Source organism: Austrofundulus limnaeus, unplaced genomic scaffold, assembly GCF_001266775.1.
Source record: "Austrofundulus limnaeus strain Quisiro unplaced genomic scaffold, Austrofundulus_limnaeus-1.0 Scaffold8, whole genome shotgun sequence".
Classification (NCBI taxonomy): Eukaryota; Metazoa; Chordata; class Actinopteri; order Cyprinodontiformes; family Rivulidae; genus Austrofundulus; species Austrofundulus limnaeus.
In genome coordinates, this window is record NW_013952410.1 from 3,561,138 (window position 1) to 3,583,759 (window position 22,622).

At 39.9% G+C, this 22,622-nt stretch overlaps 1 protein-coding gene across 1 annotated transcript in view; it reads left to right on the forward strand.

Moving 5' to 3' along the window:
* Window positions 1-1,900: 1,900 nt before the first annotated feature.
* Window positions 1,901-22,622, forward strand: part of obscna (obscurin, cytoskeletal calmodulin and titin-interacting RhoGEF a) — a gene marked incomplete in the record, with an annotated part of 52,438 nt that continues 31,716 nt past the window's right edge. The window contains 28 exon segments of the mRNA XM_014000450.1: window positions 1,901-2,005; window positions 2,127-2,178; window positions 3,563-3,656; window positions 3,902-4,012; window positions 4,117-4,383; window positions 4,497-4,658; window positions 4,749-4,853; window positions 5,676-5,942; window positions 6,079-6,348; window positions 6,473-6,739; window positions 6,813-7,076; window positions 7,540-7,806; window positions 7,925-8,194; window positions 9,386-9,652; window positions 12,005-12,271; window positions 13,807-14,079; window positions 14,151-14,414; window positions 14,489-14,755; window positions 15,898-16,164; window positions 16,251-16,520; window positions 18,110-18,376; window positions 18,466-18,741; window positions 18,818-19,084; window positions 19,651-19,917; window positions 21,065-21,331; window positions 21,411-21,677; window positions 21,775-22,041; window positions 22,124-22,390. Of these exon segments, the coding sequence (XP_013855904.1) occupies window positions 3,961-4,012; window positions 4,117-4,383; window positions 4,497-4,658; window positions 4,749-4,853; window positions 5,676-5,942; window positions 6,079-6,348; window positions 6,473-6,739; window positions 6,813-7,076; window positions 7,540-7,806; window positions 7,925-8,194; window positions 9,386-9,652; window positions 12,005-12,271; window positions 13,807-14,079; window positions 14,151-14,414; window positions 14,489-14,755; window positions 15,898-16,164; window positions 16,251-16,520; window positions 18,110-18,376; window positions 18,466-18,741; window positions 18,818-19,084; window positions 19,651-19,917; window positions 21,065-21,331; window positions 21,411-21,677; window positions 21,775-22,041; window positions 22,124-22,390 (6,211 nt within the window).

Below are 22,622 nucleotides of genomic sequence, written 5' to 3' on the forward strand. Positions count from 1 at the left end.
TATTTTGAGTTTGTAAATTCTGAGAAACACTCAGTTGCATTTCAACATGGTATTTTGAGCAAAAACATCAAGAAAACCACTTGGGTCTTGAGAAGTTAAAATAAAAATGTTAAATATTAAGAAAAAATTCTGTTTGTTTTTCAATTACTATTTTTAGGTTAATAGTGGTTAATAGTGACAGAGTTTGTTCAGTCTGAAGCCAGCATAGCAATGGACAAGTTTGTAACAAACAAAAAAAGGCCAAATGAACCGACCAGCAGCCGATGGAGGACACTGTGTAAAAAACTCCTGGCCAAGTAAAATCAGGAAGTTTGAGGCAGCATACATTAAGTATATTCAATAGTGAATAAAAGTGAGAAAAAACGTTAGAAAAAGTTGATATTTATTTACATATATAAATGTATTTTATTGTCAGCTTGTGAGGGGGTACCCGGCCAGAAGCTGAAGTTGTTTGGGGAGCCTTAATGGAAAAGTTTGGGAACCCCTGGTAGGTCACTTTGGGTGYGAAAAGACCCAGGTTCAACTCCCAGACGAGCCTGTCTGTATCTGAAAGTCTCAATCTGTCCTAGTTATGAGTTTGAAAAGACCAGAMTGAAGCAATATCAGCTTTCATGTGTAGAGATTATAGTTGTGCATTTCTTTGTTGTATCTGGTGCTGTGCTATAAATTGCTCTGAAAGAAACTTCATCTATTTGCAACTGATGGAGAAAATTGGGCATTTTTCTTCTTTCTTTTAAATTACAAAATATAGAACTGTGGTCTGGTGTAGAAAATCTCAGTCAAAGGAAATGTGCAACACACGCAGTGCAGAAATTTCAAACGTGGACCTCAAGTATTAAGAGGAGTGTTCAGCTGCTTTATCAAGTTCTATATTCACCCCACACATCATCACATTGCCCTGGTTTCTTTACGGTTTTTCTATTTTTAGCTGTACCAATCAAGAAACATATACATTTTACATCTTAAAACTAGCATCTAAAACAGATCAATCAGATTGTTTTGTAGCAAAACATCACGTTATAATCCCAGCTTTTGTAAAAGGCTCCCAAATAATAGAGGCAAGCATCAGAATAAATGAGGTGAGATCTGTGGAAGCAGTTTTCTTTTCTTTTGTGCGCCGCTGTTCTTCAGTCAGTGACGACAAGATGTTTTTTTGTGCCCCAGCAGGACTCCACAGAGATTAGGCTGTCGGTAGAGTTTCACTGGTCTTAAAAGAGCTCAGCAGCACATGGAGCTGTCTGTCAAAGGGAAACSTATGGCTGGTTGTTGCTGAAGAAACAAACCTAAACCATTATATGAAAACTGCTGACATTAGAGACAAAATGAGCTGGTATTATCAATTTTATGTTTCTTTTTTTTATTTTGTTCAGCTATGGAGTGTGTAACACAGTGTATTATTGCAATAATAAAATCAGTTATACAGCAGAAAATGTATGTTTCTCTCTGGTTCCTGTAAAAACAGGTCCATTTGATAGTGTTTTATTGCTCATTCTCACAAATGATGATCCAGTGAAATTGGAGGATAATATACTTTAATTCTTATGGCCTTTTGGCTGCAGCAACAGTGGAAACTCCCTTTGAACTTCCAAAGTACTTTGATGCCTCTAACCTGAGGTTTAGGCCTCTGTCGGACAGTAATGTCTGCATGYTCCACGTAATCTCAACTTTTATCACGTCAGTCACTTTATTCACACACACTGAAAAAGTAAATAGAAAAAAAAAAACACCACCGACACTGATATTTGGATTGTTTCAGATGGTTTTATTGATACTGCACGCAAGTTGCTTCCCTCCATTAAAGCCAAAGCTATCTTTGTCTTCACACCAACAGAATGCTATTTTGGAGGGTTAGCATGCGGGGAGAGATATGTCAGCTGTTCAGCACYGTGTTCCATCACAGCAAGAAGAAAAAAACAAAAGAAAAAGAGGGAGAACTATAGGCTGTCAACTTTGAAGACAGGGATGTAGCAAGCAAAGCTACACTTTGCTGGATAACCATTTGTAGGTAATCAAAACAAATTGAATACTTGTGGGAAACAAGGCTTATGGATCGGTCAGTGTGGTGGATGCTTTATTATATTTGTTTGATTTGTAGATTAAGTTCTTTTTTGCTACATTTGCAACAGGAGGGGACACAAGGATAAATTTACTCTACAAACCATCTGTCTAAYTTTTTAGGTAAGTGATTTCATGTTTAACTTATTTTCTAGTGTTTTTGTCTATGTTTAAAGCAGCACAGGTGGAAATTATTATTTCACATGACGTCAGTACACAATTATAAGACCTAAATCATATATATTGGACAAAATTGTTAAGTTCTAACCAAAGCAGTGTTTTATTCTTATTTTGTGGTTAGATTTACAAAATACTGTTGATTTTTACCTTATCTATACATTGACAATCAGTCATACAAATAGGCTTAAGGGAGCCATCGCATCGAACTGGTTTGTGGAGAAATAGGTAACCTTTGGCTAAAATGTTTGCAAAAGGTGCATTATTTATTATTTATTCATTATAATGAATAAATAACATATCTAAAATGAAATGTCTGAGACAGAMTTCCTTAAGAATTTTTGAAAGCCTTTTTTGAGCAGTAGCTACAAAAAACATGATTTTGAGCAGAAAGCATTGTTGCCATTTTCACTGCAAGTTAGCAAAGCTTTTATTTTCCCCATCTGATAAATCTTAACGTCCAAATGTTGTGTGAGGTTTCTTCTTTAAAATGACCTCAAATACTCCTACTAAAATAACCTAAAAAGGGAATTCAGACCAAATATCAATGGGATACCCTTATTAAGACGATAAATCAAGGCAAATCTGATCAAAATGTAGCTTAGAAAGCAGGAATCTGAAAATGTGCTTCGGTCATTTTGACCAAATTTGACAGTTTGATTTGATGGGTCGCATTAATTTGAAAGTTGAGTTCAGAGTGAAAAACAAATCTCCAGAAAATCCCCAGAAATCAAATTAAATTTTGAAATGTTTGCTAATAGCTTCTCACCACAATTAATATAAAGAAGAAGAAACACGTCATAAATGAATAAAATCTTTTATAGCTGGTAAAATTGTTTGTATTGTTATTATTCTTTTATTTATTAAAGGCACTTAGCAAAGTTTGTCTGATTAAACTGATGGTTGTTAAGGTAGCAGGCCTCTGAAGCTGAGAGGTTTGAGAACCAATAATCTAGATCAGAGATCTTTAGTCCTGTTCCTCATGACCCACGGTCCTGCACGTTTCCGCAGCTTCCCTGCTTCGGCACGCCTGATTCAGATAATGAAACGACCTACTCAAGAGTGTCATCGAGCTCAGCAGAAGCCTGTCAATCACTCATTCATTTCAGTCACGTGTGTTGAAGCAGGGAAACCGCTGAAACATGCAGGACAGTGGGTCACAGGTAACAGGGTGCTCTAGTTCTTTGTGATATTAATGTAATTGTGTGACATGTCACAAAATGCATTTCAGCAATGGGAAATGAGCAAGTAGTGGGGAAATAAACACGCGTATTTATAATTTTAAATATCAATACATCTAGTGACTTTAGCGCTTGTGTTTGTTCTCCAGACCTTCCCCTGTCCCTGTGTTTCGCTGCACCAGGCCGATGGAGGTTTCATCACAGCTGAGTCTATATTGGTGGTGCTGAGCTCAGCCCAGTGAGGTGACAGAGATTACCATGCAATTCAGTGCAGAGGAGGGCTGGCATGCTGTCACGGGGATCGACCCAATGAGTGAATGAATGTGTGTCCATTCTAATTGACTGGTCCAGTTTCTCACACTGTGCATGAGCAGTGATAATAAGCTGGACAGCAGGAGTGTTTGTCTCTTAAACTTGATAAATGAAATGTCTTTTATTTTGTCAATTAATGCCTTGATGCTTTTTTTCATTTTACGTTTTTGCTGTAGCTCATCTCTTGTCGTAGAAAATAAATAATCATCAATCACGCTTAGTGATAAATAAGGACATGGGGGACAATAAGGCAGTAGGAGTAGTAGCAGCTGCAAGTACTTTTAACAGTAAGCTCAACCTCCTGGTTTTGTTTATTATTATTTTAATTGTATATATATATTTTTGGAATAGATAAGAAGTTCTCAAAACAATGTTGTGCCTTTGTTGCCAGAGAACCGTTTGCACGTGGTGAAGGGTTTGGAGGATGTGGAGGTGTCCGAGTGTGAGGGCTGCTCCTTCGAGGTCACTCTCAACCTGGCTTACATAGAGGGCGTGTGGAGCAGGGATGGGATGCGGGTCAAATCCAGGCCAAGTTGTCGCATCAGCATGCATGGGAAGAAACACACCCTCTTACTGACACGAGTGGCTTTAGGAGATGGAGGTTTGTACACGTTCCAGGCTAACGGCATCCAGACATCAGGCCGTCTCAGTGTCAAAGGTAATCTATTGTAATCAACTATTTTCATAGTGATTTAATGTGATCAAAACTAATAATCTGCYTTTATTACTTTGAGTTAGATCAAAAGTCATAGCTTAGATGTTTTCTGACAGCTAGGGACATACACATTGTAAAAGAGCTGGAGGATGTTGAAACAACTGAGCGTCAGCCTGTGAGCTTCATCTGTGAGGTCAACCAGGTGGATGTGGAYGGCCGTTGGTACCGTGACGACTGCCGAATCCGACCTGGGGACAACATCAAGATCAGGCACCAGGGTGAGACTGTCAGGAACCAGCTCTATCTATAATTCCATCAAAATTGGTTTAAATAAATAAAAGAAAAAATCTAAACATATTTAATTTCAGGTAAAACTCACTCCTTGTTCTTCAAGTCAGTCCGACCAGAACACGCCGGCGAGATCAGGTTCACAGCAGAGCGYGTCTCATCTTATGCCACTCTCTCAGTACATGGTGAGCTGCCACAAAGTCAAATACACTGAAGGTTTAAGTCACGTGCCAGACTCACGGTCCCCGGGTGACTTTTTTGTTTTGCTTTTAAAAATAAATTTTAAATCAACTTTAAATTTATAGTTCAGTGCAACAAAATAAGCGAATTTAAAAGCCAACATTGGCCATTAAATTACTTCACTCAGAATGCATGGAGATTATTTTTACCTGCGTAAAAACAGCATCCCACCACCAGGTGGAGGTGCATAGGGTTTAAAAGTAGCTGACAGTCAGCAAAATTCATCTTGTAAAAAAGACATCTAGCTGCATTTTGCCAGCTACTTTTGCTGCTTCCCAGTTGGAATTTCCCATATACAATTAGTAAATTTAAACTGGAACACCCCCTGCAGTARACATTTCTTGTTGGAAAGTGGGAGTGTTCAGAATTCAAGATGGCACCTACTCAACACAACTCAACAGTGAGTAAAACTCACTTACTTTTAAAAGTATTTCTGTATTATTTATTTCACATTTAGTCTGTCGTACATGTAGTACTTTTCAGTGTTCATAAGAAGATGTGTTAAAATGCTGTTTCTATACAGGAAATGCTACAAAGTGCTCTGTTATTGTTTGTTAGCTGTGCTCAGCCGTAGCAATGAGACCAGGAATGCAACATTTCTTGTTTAGTGGAAGTTAACTGGTCCTTTGAGGACCACCATAACGCTCATGTAGCCCTCGGTGAAAATGAGTTTTACATCCATGACTTAAATATAATTTTAGACAGGTATAGATTAACCTTCATTGACTTTCATGATGACTTACGATAAATCTGTTCTGTCTTTTTAGAGCTACCAGTCCAAATAGTTCGTCCTCTCAGGGTCAAGATTGCCATGTATCACCACAGAGGTCTACTGGAGTGTCAGGTGTCCAGGCCTAATGCTCAGGTCAGATGGTACAAGAACAGGAAGGAGCTCCTATCCGGTAAAAAGTATCAGCTGATCAGCCAAGATGTCTACAGACAGCTGACGATCGAAGATGTCTGCTCCTCAGATGAAGACATCTACACATGTGATGCGGTAGATGACAAAACATCATGCCAGCTTCTGGTGGAGGGTGGGATACTTCTGTGTTATATTTATCTGCTATGGAGTGTCATTTTGCAAACCAGCTGCAAAATCAGCAATACTTCTGAGTTTCTGCATGTGTGTGCGTGCTATCGTTCTAATATGTGTTGTTGTTGTGCATGCAGAGCAGGCTATCTGCATAGTGCGCGGGATGCAATCAGCAAGGGTGATGGAACCAGAACCCGCCCTGTTCCAGGTAGAAACCAACCTAAAGTCGGGGAGGCCCCCAAAGTGGACCCTGAAGGGAGAGATTCTGGAGCCCTGTGCAGGAGTGAACATTGACAGGGAGGGAAACCTCCACAGTCTTTGCTTCACCACCACAGASAGCTCCATGTCAGGGCCTGTGGTCTTTGTGGCTGGCAAGAGTCGTTCCACTGCTCAGCTTACTGTCAAAGGTGAGTTTCTCACTTTCCTTCAAGTCTAACATTTTAACCACTGATTAAAATGTTGTATAGTTAAAAAAAAAGACATCACAGATGCACAACATAAAGCATTAGTGTTTATTTATTTTCTCTTTAGAGCGACCTCTTGAGGTTGTTCGCCACCTGGATGATGTGGCAGCAAAGGAGAGCAGCTCTGTGACTCTGAGGTGCGAGTTTGCCCCCTCTCCCAGGGTGGTCCGCTGGTTTAAAGGTCGCACAGCTCTGAAGACTTCCAATAAGTACGCCATGAAACGAGAAGGGAAACGAGCAGAGCTRATCATCCATGGCTTGATAGGGATGGATGCGGGGCAGTATCACTGCATGGCTGGAGGTGCACAGAGCACAGCACAGGTCAAGGTAGAAGGTAAGTTTCTAGGACTTCAGTGCTCTGTGCTTTTATGTTTTCTTGAGTACTCATTTGTGTCTTTGTGTTATAGTGAAAACACTGAACTTGGTCAAACACCTCGAGCCAGTGGAAATCGAGGAAGACGGCATTGCCACTTTTTCATGTGAGCTTAATTATGTAGTTGCTAATGCAGAATGGCTTCTTAACAATGTCCGACTCGGTTCCAACTCCATCAGCCGGATCCAACACATGGGCACAATGCACAGACTTATAATGCACAAGCTTAGACCGCAGGTGAGCAGGATCACCTTCAAAGCTGGTCTCCTGACTGAGACAACCGCCCTAAAGGTCAAGGGTATGTAACTGAATGTTTTTTTCCTTTACATTTAATTTTATGTATAAACTTAACACAAAAATAAGGAAAATTTTGTTTGGTTGATTATTTCTTTTTTGTAACAATACTTCTTGGCAATAAATTTTATACCATTGGAAAGTCAGTTAATTACCCTTACAAACGGTGCCACATTTGCAAGGCAAATGCATTTATGGGAATGAGCAGTAGAGCTGTGGGTTGTGCACATGAAAAATTAGCCAAATCTTCTCCCAAAAAGCTTATTTTGCTGTTGCTATTGACACTTGTTTTGTGGTTTAGGTACCCCCAGGTGCTGCCAATTCAGTGTCTGCTATAAGATTTATTGCCAAGAAGCTTTGTTACAACAAGGAAATTACCTACCAAACACAAACATCCTTACTTTTTGTACTAAGTATATATCAATTTTTGAAATTTGCAAATTTACATGTTGTTACGTCGGCTCCAGAGCGCCCAGCAGTGTTCCTCAGATCTTTGGAGGATGTAGTTGGAGAGGAGCAAGGAGAAGTTTGTCTGCAGTGTGAAACTTCCAAAGATGCTGTGACACCTGTTTGGAGGAAGGATGGTACGGTCCTGACACCTGATGAGAAACACCAGCTTGTTCACTCTGGGAAGTCCTTAGCACTGATCATCCACTCGCTGAGTAAAGACGATGCTGGACATTACACCTGTGACCTGGGCACCAGTCAGTCCACAGCTAAAGTTGTAGTACATGGTGAGTTGCTGGAAAAAAACAAATACATGCAAATTCAAGAAGTTTAATTTATGTTTCACATATCACAAAAACACAATCATTGACACTTTGCTGTTTTTAATTCATAACATTATCACAGACCTACGCATTACCATCGTCCAGCGAATGAAGACAGCCTCAGTTCATGAAGGTGAAAGCTGCACCTTTGAGTGTCATCTGTCTCATGATGTTGATGATGAGCCCACTTGGACGATCAATGGCCAGCTGGTGGTTACCAATGGTCACATTCAGTTAGTGAGCGACGGCCGCAAGTACAAGATGACCATTAGAGATGCTGTGCTCACGGACGCTGGAGATGTGGTCTTCACAATTAAAGATCTAAGTTGTAGGACCATGCTGTTTGTCAAAGGTGAATACTTGAAAAGACCATGTTTTGTTGGTTTATCAAAAATCCAACTTCCTTTTTTTGGGGGTGGTGGGGTGAAAAACAATTTTCAGTTGAAAAAACTTGAAAAACGAAGTGTGACATGTTGGGGACAATAATTTAAGTTGGTCCAAAAAAACCAAGGCAGTTGTAATTTTAAACATTATTTGTGAGTTGTCAGCACTTACATCTCTAAGTTGTAGGTCATTGCAACAGATGAAAGTGCTGCTAACTTMCATGCTTTTGTTGTGAAATTCRGGAAAGACAACTTTTGGAGTTGGCTTTTGAGTTGAAGGCAGAGTGAACTACTCGGACACGGAGCTTGCAGAGATAACTTTTGCTCTTATATTTCTGGTTTGTATTTATCCAGTCCAAACTTTTAGTATTAATAATGTTTTAAACAGAACAAAATGGTCCGAAACACGATTTGAAAGTATTTGTTGCCCTCTTCCTGCTTCTTCCACCTATCAGCTCAAAGATCAGAGTTCTGGCTCCGCCTCTTTGTTGCTGAAATGGATAATTTTCTAAAAACTCATCTCTGAAAACGACACTTTAATCAGTGATTCATGAACCATTTTGAGTTGTTCTCTAATGTCACATTCAGGCTTGATTTGGCGTTTGTGTTAAGTTTTGGTTGCTGACACAAGGTCTGTGTCACAAACATATAGAGGGAAAATGGCCAGGAAAGATAAGAGTCAAGGACAAATCCTGATGGCTAAATAAGATGTTGTCTAACACATGGTGATGCTAATGTAGTTAATATTAGCAGATTATTAAGAAATAAATTGTTGAAGCAATGTTTAAATTTAAGTTACTGCAACTCATAATAATGTTCAGTATTCAGGATTTATAGTTGTTATGATCTATAATGTTAAGTGTCTGCAAACTATAGTAGAATAAGAGAAATTTGATATTCATAGTTTGCAAAGTTTTAAGTTACTGCAACTGTCATGTAGAAGACTCAGCATTTAAAGTTCTTACTACCTAAAACTTTAAGTTCAACTTTTGGTTGAGTTACAAAAATGTGGAAATCAAAGTCTGACAAACTCAAAAGCAAAACTTAAATGGTTAAGTTGAAGTCCAAAAGTTAAAAATGCCCTGAAGTTTGTTGCCTTACAATTTTGAGTTCCACCAACTTCCATTTGTTTCAATGGATAAATGCTTCTTTCGCTTTAGAGAAGCCRGTGCACATCTTCAGGGATGTGCTGAATGTCAAGGCCGTGCCCGGGGAGGACGCAGAGCTGAGCTGTGAAATCACCAAAACAGAAGTCACCATCCGTTTGCTGAAAAACGGTCATCTCATCCGGCAGAACCCCAAATACGTCATGAGCGTGGAAGAACATCTGGCGCGACTGGTGATCAAGAACGCCACCATCAAAGACTCTGGAGAATACTGCTGTGAGGCTGAAGGTGTTGCCTCTCGCGCTAAGCTGGAGATCAGAGGTAGCTGTTGGAAAATAAAAGTTTAAATAAGATTGTTAAAAAGAAATATAGGCGAACAGTTCACAAATTGTCAAGGACAAATGTTATAAGTAGAATTGTAGAAATCTAAATGTACTGTATATTGTTCTTTTCCTTTCAGAAAAATTTTAGTCACTTGAAACTAAGATTGTGTTGAATATGTGGTGCATCTCTTAGAAACTTACAATATTGTGAAAGTTTATTTTTCTTTTATATGGAACTAAAACAAAAAAAGGAAGTTATTTGCCATAGAGCCTTATTTAGACAAACATCAGATTTGTGACAAAGCAGTGTGCTGTGCCACTTATTTCACAGAGAGCATGTTTACAAATTTATTTTACATGTATTTTTATACTGAACATTCACAATACCACCAAATAACATAAGAACCAAATTCTCCACAAAAGCAATAAAATRCAGAAACAATTTTATAATTTTAAACCCTGCAAATTTCACATTGTCACTTAAAGTGAGTATTGCTGAACCATATTTTCACATATTTATTAGACTTTCGAAATTTTTAGTTTAATTGATGACAACTGAGTTGAGTCAGAAACAGACTATGATTACGTCCAGTGACTATGGCAGTCACAAAGTTCCAGCCAAAGCGTTGACCCCAAAACACAGTTCAACATGCCTCGTGCCATACGTACGAATGGGGCTGCCATTAGCGGCTTCCATGGGGGGTGCCGATGGTGTCAGCCACCACATCCACCTGTGAAGCGGGCAGTAGACTCCGCTGTGCCCCTGTGTCACAGAGGAAGCACCGGCCGGAGATGGAGTCGTGGATGAAGAGCAGCCTGCCGGCATGGCCGACGCTCACGGCCACTAGTGAGCACCGGCCTTGGCGTTTCCCACTCCACCAAAGCTGCATGGAGAGCGGCATCGCTTGGCCTTGGGGCCAAACCTAGCAGGGTAGATGCACACACATGAAGACTGCTGGCGACGTGGGGCTGTTGCTGCGACGAGCATGTGGTCATCCTGTACCTCAGATACAGCACCAGCAGGGAGGAGGGCCGCTGCGCAAGGTTGCTACTAGCCAGGAAACACTTATCAGCCTCAGTAGCCAGTTCGGTGCAATCGGTGCTGGGAGTGTTGGCCAAAGCATCTCTCATATGAGCAGGTAGCTGGTGCAGGAAAAGGAAATCTGGCTTGTTGTCCCCAAGCAGATCAAGCATTCGGTCCATTAGGTCTGAGGGCTTGCTGTCACCGAGCCCTTGAAGAGAGAAAAGCCTATTGGCCCTCTCAGCATCAGACAGTTCGAATGTTTTTAGTAAGTATTCCTTCAGAGTTTCATATTTTCTTTCCGGAGGAGGATGTTTAAGAAGGCTCACCACTCTTGATGCTGTATAACTTCCGAGGGCAGATACCACGTAGTAGTATTTCGTTTCATCGGCGGTAATCTGATGTAAGGAAAAGTGCGCCTCAGTCTGAGCGAATCAGGCTGAAGCAGAAGATTCCCAGAATTCGGGGAGCTTGAGAGACACAGCGTTGGCGGTCATGGCGATCTGGATACGTCCAGTAAACAATCGTCGGGGTCACCAGTGTGGGAGTTGTCTTTTTTGGCGGAAAAACGAGCCAAAAACTTCTCACATTAAGACAGTTTGAGTCGCGTTTATTAAATGAACAACCAACATAGCGCTGCACATGAGCAGACAAAAACACACCTCAGAAATGTCACTGGAACTGTCAAAGAGACCGCAAATTTTACCTGGATCATAACATTATACATAACAGAACACATAACAGAAAGTGAAATATGCAGTCAGTTTTGAGAGCACTACAATATTCTGATCTTGTTTAGTATATCGGTCTAAAAACAAGATCAAAAATACTTTTTAGCTGATATAAGACTGTAAAACTTGGTTAGGGGAACATTTTTCTGCAGTAAAGTGACCGTCTACTGCTCAGAAACATTAACAGATTAACATTAACAACTTCACTTTAAACCTGGTCGGGACCAGGTTAGTTTCAGAGCACTTGTTACCACGGAAACATAAGTGCTTCATAGCGCATGCAACTGATTCAAGGCTTAATTAATTCAGGTTTACACCAAAATCCCGGGTTAATCCCTCATCCTAGTTTCGTGCAATTGGCCTCTGGTCCTCATGTGTTCATGTTTTTGTTATTGTCTAAGCCATGGACTTTTTTTTTTTTTTTTGCTGCCACGCCAGCTCTTTGTTTTCTTTAATAAATATTTTTATTATTTGGATTTCTTCCTGCCTGCCTGCATTTGGGTCCATCCTCCCTTCAAATCTTGTCATACATTTATAGATCAACGAAGCACATTTGAGCTGAAAACATTGCCTTACCAAACTTTGCTTTTCACTTCAGAACTCCAGCACACGTTTGTTCGGGAGCTGACGGACACTCGAGCAGAGGAGAAAGGTAAGGTGACCCTGGAGTGCGAGACCAGGCGGCCAGCCAAGCGTGTGACCTGGCTGAAGGGCATGGTGGAGCTCAGGTCTGGGAAGAAGTACGTCATCAAGCAGAAGGGAGCGGTTCTGTCACTAACCATCACCTTTTTAGAGAAATCAGATGCAGATCTTTACACGTGTGATGTTGGTACCATGCAGAGCCGGGCACACCTGACCGTACAGGGTAAGTGAGTGACACTTCAGAGACAAAATGTTTTAAACAATCAATTAAATCATTTCAAAAGAAAATCTTACATTTAGAAGAATATTGCACATTTTCATCAAACTTTAACTAATTACTTATGTTTGGCTGCAACAACTTTCTSAATATGTTTTCTAAAACAGTGCATGTTAATAAATTTTATTAAAGTTAAGAGCAACTCAATGGGTCTCCAAGTGTAAAATAAAATGTTTAAAATGTCACAAGCACGTTTTCTTTATTTAGCTTGCTTTCTGAATGTAAAGACTAGTAAAAAAAACTTCCACTAACATTTATTGTTATTTAGCTCACAATTATTACATTTAGCTAATTTTTACTAAATGTTAAATTTAAATGTTAAATAAGCTTCACTTTAAACCTGGTCGGGACCAGGTTAGTTTTAGAGCACTTGTTACCACAGAAACATGCAACCGTTGCAATGTCTCATGCAATGTTAAATTATAAATCTAAAATTGTAAATCTAAATGTAAAAATTTAATCTTAAATATTATGGATGAATGTTAAAGTTTACAAATAACTATTTTGGAATGGAATGCAGCCTTTGCCATTGGTGCACAGGAGGCTTTTCTGATGATGATGTCATCATCCTGAGACAAAATCAACTGCTAACACTGCTGAAGRTAGTATTTAAAATCTAAATTCAAAATGCCTTCATTGAAAACAACATCTGTGATGGACTTGCGACCTGTCCAGGGTGTACCCCGCCCCTCGCACTGTGACTGCTGGATATGGGCACCAGTGACCCACGTGACCCTGAAAAGGAAGAAGCGTGTACAGAAAATGGATGGATGGATGGATGAAAACAACATGGATGGTACCTGTGTTCTGGGAGTTTGAAGTGCAGCTCAGACACCAGCCACAACTACATATTTAATGTTTCATGGGTTAGCAGTGTTAGCAGTGTTAGCAGCATTAGCAGTGTTAGCAGCATTAGCAGTGTTAGCAACATTAGCATTTGCTTTTGTCTCAGAATGATGACGTTGAACCAAAAGCTGTGCACCAACGCAAAGACTGTGCTCCTTTGCAAAATACTTAAATTTAAACTTCAACATTTAAGATTTATCTTTCATGTTTAGATTTAGAATTTAACATTTAGTAAAAATTACCAAAATGTATGAGCAGTGAGCAATGCAATGATACAATATAATTAAATATACAATAAAATGTGTGTGGAAACTTTTGACTAGGATTTTACACTCAGATAGTGAACTAACTTATGTGGTGTTTAGTTTTTTTTCTTTTAAGGGTTTCGCCTCCTCATGATGTCTTCATGATGACGATCCTTGCTCTGTGCAGGGGTCTATGGCTGCATAACCCAGAGCACCTGTTCTCCTGTGTTAATGTTCTGTCTTCTTCTGAATGGGTGTTCAGTTTATCTTATCTTATCTTATCTACACATTGAAAAGTGACATTTTTTAACATTTTATTTTAAACTTGGTGCTCCATACAACTCATGCATTTTGTATTTTAATGTTGTGTTAACATTTTTCGCGTTTCAGGTCAGAAAGTGTTGATCTTGGATGAATTAGAAGATGCAGAGTGTCTTGAGGGTGAAACGGTCACCTTCAAATGTCGAATCTGTCCCAGTGATTTTATGGGGGTGAAGTGGTATCTGGATGAGACTCTGCTTTACACCAATGAGCTCAATGAGATTCAGATGGTTTCAGGGGGCAACCAYACCCTCACGTTCAGGCAGCTGGCTCGTAAAGACACTGGCACCATTACATTTGTCGCAGCGGACAAAAGATCCTATGCTTCGCTGTTGGTTAGAGGTAAGTTTTCTGTAACTTTATTCTGTCGCTCTTCAATCAGACTCATCAGACTCATGTCTTTATGTTACCAGAAAGGCGTCCTACTATTATCAAAGCACTGGAGGACTGTGAGGCCATTGAGGGAGGTGGTTTGATTTTGTCCTGTGTGACTTCCAAGCCRTGCCACATTGTTTGGTACAAAGACAGCTGCATGATGTGGCACTCCTCCAGGTACTTCACCACTCGGTCGGACTGTGAAGCTCGACTGACCATTCGGGAGGTCAGCAGCAGTGATGCTGGAGTGTACGAGTGCAGTGCTGGATCTGTAACAACAAGGGCTGTCGTCACTGTCAAAGGTAACAAAAAAACAGCTTTGTGTCAAATTCCACATGATACGTTATAAAAAATATCCCCGTTTTGTCTCTTTTAGCCATCCCAGCAGAATTCACCCAGCTTTTAAAAGCCATGGAAGCCAAAGAGGGAGAAACTGTTACATTAACCTGTGAATACTCTCTGCCGGGGGTCCAGTTCCACTGGAGGAGAGGTTTTGAGAGCATCAGGTCTGGAGACAAATATGTGATGAAACAAAGAAAAACCATCATTTTACTTACCATCAAAGCTCTGTCACCTGCTGACTCAGGAGAATACACATGCCAGTGTAGACAACACCACACAACAGCAAGCCTCAAAGTACATGGTAAGCTATTGATTTGATTACATTTTAATTATTATTATTATTCAAGCAATTTTGCAAATTGCACGTTCAAAATAATAATGCATTTATTTAATTTATTGTTTACATGTATAGGGACAAGTATTAACAATACCATACACTTAACCATTTGTAGCCCAGGCTATTTTGCAAAACCAGCCCCAGCAACATAAAAAAACAGTTTAAAAGAATAAAACATGATAATATTAATAAGTATACAATTCATAAAAAAGACTTAAAAACAGATCATAAAAACATAATCAAAAAGGTGACAGTCATGATAACAAAACTGGTTCTCTTTCAGAAAATGCTTCAGTCTGGATTTAAATTGGTTCCAGTCAGAAATCATTTTTAATCTGTCAGGGAATTACACGTTAATTCCTCAAGCAGAAAAGTCTGTCAAGSAACTCTATGGTTCCCACTGTTCAATGAGGTACTCAGTCTAACCAAAGAAATAGATTTTTTTTATTTCTTACAAATAAAATAAAATAAAAATAAAACTAGAGTAGATATACATAAGTATACAAACACATCAAGAATACAAAAATATTGCAGCATTCAAATTAAAACCAGGGCAATATTTCACAGATTATATGAACAAAATTGTTAAAATCATTGATGTATGCACAATTTTACTTTAGTGATCAACTTCTTTCAAGATAGTCACACCAACTAATCAGTCTTAGCTCGTAGCTCAATGAATTTTACAGACGATAAGCTATATTATGGTGCGTTAATAGCTGAGAGTCATCCTCAATACATAAACTGAGAACTAAGACYGCAACAAACTTTGGCATTTACTCTTTTGTCTGTAAGCAAAATGTCTTTTTAAACATGACAGATTTTAAACCAATAATAGCAGTCAAAATATGCAATTTYCAGTATTTTAAATTCTAACTTCTAACACAATTTCTACATCATGAAATGATTGTTAGGGTGTAATTTAATTCAAACACAACAGGGTGTGTTAGAAAACAGCAAATATTCCCCACTTTAGTTTACAATTAAAGTAGGTGATCAGTTATGATCCGTTACAGAAATTTGTGGGTAATATGCATTTATTTAATCATTATGTTATTTTTGATTTGTTTTATTTGTTTTGCTTCTTAAATTGTTTTCTTTTCCAGCTATCCCCATCACATTTGTTCAGCAGCTGAAGAACCTGCAGGCCGAGGAGGGCAGCAGCGTCATTCTGCGCTGTGAAATTTCAAAACCTGGACTCCCGGTGGAATGGAGGAAAGGACACGAGCTGCTGACAAACAGTGTCAAGCACCAGATAAGGAAACGGGAGACCACCTTGGAGCTGTTGATCTGGAAGCCTGTGCCTGAGGACAGCGGGGTCTACAGCTGTGTGTGTGCTGATCAGATCACATCTGCCACGGTCAACATCACTGGTAGATTTATTTCTTCATAAATGACCTTTAATCAATCTGGAGAGTCTGAAATTATGATTATTGRTCTAACCCACACTCCATGTTAGCTTTACCAGTCATCTTCAAGCAGAAGCTGAGGAACACGCTGATCGAAGAGGGCAGCACTGCAACACTGCGCTGTGAGCTGTCCAAGCCTGGTCACGCTGTAGAGTGGAGAAAAGGGGGGGATGAAGTCATCAGGAATGGGGAGAAGTATCACCTGAAGCAGAGAGATGCGCTTGTAGAGCTCCGGATCTTTGATGTAACACCTGAAGATGGYGACATCTACACATGCCTCTGTGGGAACACAGAGACGACGGCCACTCTGACTGTGAACGGTAAAGAGGTTTGATTATACAAAGTCTGTATATTAATGTGTGGCCACGAGATAATTGTTGCAGTCATTTCCAATTCAATTCAGTTCTTTATTCATTTCATTAAAACAAAACAAATAATTTTATATACAATAAAAGAAAAATATTTTAAAAAATGAGAGAATATATATATATATAATATATATGTGTGTGTGTGTGTGTGTGTGTCTATGAGTGTACGTATATGTGCTCGTCGCGGTCCGCCACCTCCAGGCCACACCGCCTTTAGCCTCAGTCCTCGGCTCTTAGCTTCCTTCGCTCGCCGCCGTCCACTTCTCCAGCCACCTCCAGGCGACTGCAGAGATGTAATAAAACTGGAGGTTACAAATGTAACCATTGTTCCCTGAGGGAGAGAAATGAGGTACAACATATGAGTATGGGGATTGCGCCCTTGCGAGACCAACCTGAAGAAGTTTCTTTCAACAGAATCTAACTTGTAGCGACGCCCTGGGCAGGGAGGAAGCTCACCTCCGATCAGACAGTTAAGTCAGCTACAAGAGATCTGTCAACAGGTTAAAGCGAGGTGAAGTGCAAAAAGATTGAGGAAATGAGACTGCGCCGCATCTTATATCCAGGAGGGCAGGGCCTCCTGTAGATGCGTGCAGCAATCTCGTTGGCCTTGACAGGCGTGTTGAAAGAAACTTTTTCAGGTTGGTATCGCGAGGGCGCAATCCCCATACTCGTGTTGTACCGCGTATACTGACCGAAAGGAAACTGCTTTTTAAAAAATGTTTCTGTATGTATAAGTTTATTAAAACAACATAGAGTGCAGTAACTTAACTCTTGCTAAGTATGACAGTTTTATTCTTGTTCAATAAATATTAAAACGTTACCTTTGAAGCCAACAAAAAATAAACATATACTTTTGCGAGCTGAAGTGTAACGACATAAGACGGCTTGAGTGCAGACTTGTGTGTGGTTCTGGTAAAAATTTGCTGCTGTTTACGTACTTACGACTTCAGTAAATTTAGTTTTGTGTAAAACTTATATCAAAATTCTTCATGGCAGACAGCGTCTCTAAGCAGACTAAACAACCAGGTTTGCCTTGAAATTTTGTGAACAGATAGTCTACCTCCATAACAGTATATATTTATTTATTTTTAGTTAAAAAGCAAGCAGCTTAAAGATGCTATGAGATGCCCATCCCTGGTTTAGACTGAACCTGGAGGTATGATTTTGGAATTTAACATATTTCAAAAATTAATAATAATAAGTGTTGCGTACCTTTGAACAGTTAAAAACAAAAACAACAATTTCATACTTAATCTGACTCCAACATTCTATCTCTCACAGAAAGACATGGCTGCTCAAAATTATCTTGTGGCCGCATGAATATATTTTTATGTCACAGTAGGATCTCCATACAAATTTACTAAATTTGAGCAATTCAACTTTTWACACTTTTTTTCTCACATGTAAACTTTCTATAGGATTCTCTAACTTGGATCAGCAATTCACAAAGAGTGGATTGAATGCTTTGGATTTTCAAAGGATTTTCCACCTTTTTTAATGTTTCATATTAACCCCGTTCACTTTTTTTTTTTGCCTTTCAGTGCTGCCAGTTACCTTCAAGCAAAAGCTGAAAAACCTTCAAGTGGAGGAAGGGCAGAACATCACACTGCATTGTGAGATCTCTAAACCGGCTATCCCGGTGGAGTGGAGGCTTGGAGGAGAGCAGCTGGAGAATGGAGAGAAGTACCAGATAAAGCAGAGGGACTCTGTCCTGGAGCTGACCATCAGAGATGCTGCTCCGGAGGACAGCGGCATCTACACCTGTGTGTGCAGGGAGCAGAAAACAAAAGCCACTGTAAAAATCATCGGTACGTTTTGATGCTTGTTGTGAGGCTAGTCTTTCTATTTATGCTGCTTAGCAGCTTGTGCAAATGAGTTCTGTTTCTGTTTTCATCAGCTGTTCCCCCCACATTTAAAGTGAGCCTGAAAAGCCAGGAAGTTGAAGAAGGKAATAGTGTGACATTAAAATGTGAGCTTTCAAAGAAAGGAGTGCCAGTTCAGTGGCAGAAACAAGGCCAGCTGCTGTCAGAGGAGGTGTCATGTGGAAGGTACCAGATGAAGCTGGAAGGAAAGAAAGTTCTCATGACAATAGTCAATGTGCAACCAGACGATGCAGGGAAGTACAGCTGTATCGCAGGAGATGAGAAAACCTCAGCTGAAGTCCGAGTAAAACGTAAGGTTAATATCTGAATACTTGCGTTGCAAAGCATGAACACCATCTGAAGGTTTTTCGAACAATTCCTCAACAGCACTTCCTGTCACCTTTAAACGGGAGCTCCAGCCCCTGGTTCTGAAGGAAGGCGACAGTGCTGTTTTCTGCTGTGAGCTCTCCAAATCCGAAGCTCCCGTGGAGTGGAGAAAAGGCCGCGTCATCCTGAAGCCCGGACAGAAATATGAAATGAAACACGAGGGCCGTCTAACCAAACTGATCATCAACGACGTGGAGGAGAGCGACGTCGGCATATACACCTGCAAGACTAAAGACAGCCAATCATCTGCCGAGCTCACGGTCAAAGGTGATGAGAAACTCTCCCGGTATCTGCGCATTTCCACAAACGCTTTGCTTTGAGCTATTTTTTTATTTTTTGTTGTTGTTGTTCTTTTGTAAAACTGGTATGCCATGTACTCAACAGAATCACCACAACGCAGACGTCGAAGAGGTCAGCCTCAAATGGAAAAACAAAATAAGACTCAGTGTCATGTTTTAAGCTCCATTATGTAGAACCCTCATGAAAAGACCTTTTTGTTCCACATCTGTCATCCACCTGTTTATCATGGTTTGATGTCAGAGTGCTTTGTGTGCACTTTACATCAGCTTCTCTTAAGATTCTCTCCTTAACTGATAATTTTAGTTTTATTTCATGTAAAATTAGATCACGTCATACCAGAATCATCTTCTACTTGCATTGTCAGTTAAAAATGGATTGTTTTATAATCCATTATGATTGCTTCGTATTTACATTACTGTGAGCATGACACCCCTTTTCACCTAAACATTGTCCATTTGATGTTGCCATTTTAGTCACATCCTTTGTAAAGTTTTCATAAAATAACTTCCTGTTTGATTTGTGGTAATTGACAGCTCTCCCGCCAAGCTTCAAGGTTATATTAACAAACCAGGAGGTGATGGAGGGCAAAAGCGTGGTTCTGCACTGTGAGCTCAACAAACCTGCTTCCTTAGTGGAGTGGAGGAAAGGAGGAGAAGTGCTCAAGAATGGAGAAAAGTACCAGATGAGGAAGAAAGACTTGCAGGTGGAGCTGAAGATCGCRGACCTCACTGTGGAGGACACTGGAGATTACTCCTGTGTTTGTGGAGAGCAGAGGACAACGGCTATGATCAGTGTGACGGGTGAGTATTGGTAGCACTTTAGTTGTTTTGAAGAAAACAATAAAAAGTACCTGAAAGCTTAAGAAATAAGGGATGACAAACGACTTTTGCACACAGTAATTGCATTTTTTTTTNGTCCTTCCCGACTTCATTCAACTCGTTCTTCCCGACTTCATTCAACTCGTTCTTCCCGACTTCATTCAACTTGTCCTTCCCGACTTCATTCAACTCATCCTTCCCGACTTCATTCAACTCGTCCTTCCCGACTTCATTCAACTCATCCTTCCCGACTTCATTCAACTCGTCCTTCCCGACTTCATTCAACTCGTCCTTCCCGACTTCATTCTTGTTCTCCCCACTTTCTTTCAACCCCTTCTCCCCAATGTGTTCAACTCGTTCTTCCCAATTTCTACTCTTTCTCCCCAATGTGTTCAACTCGTTCTTCCCAATTTCTACTCATTCTCCCCAATGTTTTCTACTTGTTCTCCCCAATTTCTACTCGTTCTCCCCAATTTCTACTCTTTCTTCCCAATTTCTACTCGTTCTCCCCAATGTTTTCTACTCGTTCTCCCCAATGCTTTCTACTCTTTCTCACCAATGTTTTCTACTTATTCTACCCAATGTGTTCAACTCATTCTTACAAATTTCTACTCGTTATTCCTAATTTCTACTCTTTTTCCCAATTTCTACTCGTTCTCCCATTTTCTACTCTTTTTCCAAATTTCTACTCATTTTCCCAATTTAGACAAAAGTTAAAATTCTGAAAATTCTACTCGTTTCCCAGTTCAGACAAGTCAGAATTATTACTTGAGAATTCTGACTTTTCTTTGAAATGTAAAAAGAGTACAATTTTCAGAATGTTTTTTTCAGAATTTWAACTTTTGTTTGAATTGGGAAAAATTCTGACAAACAACAATCATGACAATTAGAATTTTGAAAAAAATGTGAGAATTTTTACAAAAACTTAAACTTTTTTCCAATTCTGACAAAAGTTAGAAATCTGAGAATTAAGTCAGAATATCGACATTAAAGTCAGAATTACAAAAACAAAGTCAAAATTCAGACAAAAGCTATAAATCTAAGAAAACAGATCAGATTTTATAAATATTTGAAAATAAAAAAATCAGTTGGGTATCAAAATCTAAATATTTTTCTTTTTTCTTTGTAGAAAGACTCATTAAGTTCCATCAAAAGCTAAAGAGTATTCAGGTGCAGGAAGGCAATGGTGTGACACTCTGTTGTGAGCTCTCCCAACCGGGAGTCCCAGTAACGTGGAAGAAGGAAGACATCGTGCTAACCAGTGGTGACAAATACCAGATGAGGCAAAGCGGCTCCAGGCTGGAGCTTCTCATCAGGAAAAGTCTCCCTGAGGACAGTGGCACATACAGTTGCATTTGTGATGACATGAAAACCTCGGCAACCGTCATCATTACAGGTAAGACACATGGCTTATGTAATAATAAAAATACAATCAAAAGGTTGCTGATTAATGTTGCTAATTATCATCCCCCCAGGAATCCCAGTGACTTTCAAGCAGAAGCTGAAGAACCAGGAAGCTGTGGAGGAGGATGACGTGATGTTACGCTGCGAGCTTTCTAAACCGGGGGTGCYAGTGGAGTGGAGGAGAGATGCTCAGCTCCTGAAAGATGGAGAAAAATATCAAATAAAGCAAGAGGGCCGAGTGGCAGAGCTGCTAATTAGAAACTTAACTCTGGCAGATGCTGCAGAGTACAGCTGTTCTGCTGGAACTGCTGTGACGTCAGCAGACATCAGAGTTAGAGGTATGCTTTAGTTCTAAATGTTCTGTTAATTTTCTTCAAMATAATTACAATAAACCCACTGATAGAATAAATGATGCTAATAAAATTAATTTCCCAGCTATTCCTGTAACATTTAAGAAGGAAGTTGAGAATWTGGAGGTGAAGGAAGGGGACAGTGCGGTTTTCTGCTGTGAGCTCTCTAAACCTGGAGCTCCTCTGGACTGGAGGAAAGGCAGAGTCATCCTRAAACCTGGCTACAAATACGAGATGAAACAAGAGGGCTGTCTCACCAAACTGATCATCAACAATGTGGAAGAGGGCGATGCTGGCAAATACACCTGCAAAACCGAAGACAGCCAATCAGCTGCTGAGCTCACAGTCAAAGGTGACAGATTAAATGAACGTAAAAATAAATCTAACCTAAAGGAACAAAGGAAGATGAATAACTTTTGTTTATYGCTTGGCAGCGCCACCTGTTACATTTAAGACGAAGCTGAGGAACCAGCAGGTGGAGGAGGAGAACAGCCTCACACTGAGCTGCGAGCTGTCCAAACCCGGCCTCGCTGCTGAGTGGAGGAAAGGAAAAGAGCCGCTGAAGAACGACTTCAAGTATCAGATTAAAAGTCGGAACAGCATCATGGAACTGACCATYAAAAATGCACAACTGGAGGACAGCGGTATCTACAGCTGCAACTATGGAGACGTCAAGACCACAGCTAATGTCACAGTTACACGTAAGAGTACAAAATGTCAAAAATGCTAGCAAGTGTKTGATTATGTGTTTCTTTTTCAATGTAAAAATACAATGACTACATCTAAGGAAGAATAACTGTTCTACAGAAAACTGTAAAGGTTAAAATGACTTACTGCTTTTTTGCTTTGTCATTTTTGACCAATCAGCTGACAAATCAGAGCAGACATGACTGATACACACACACACACACACACACACACACACACACACAC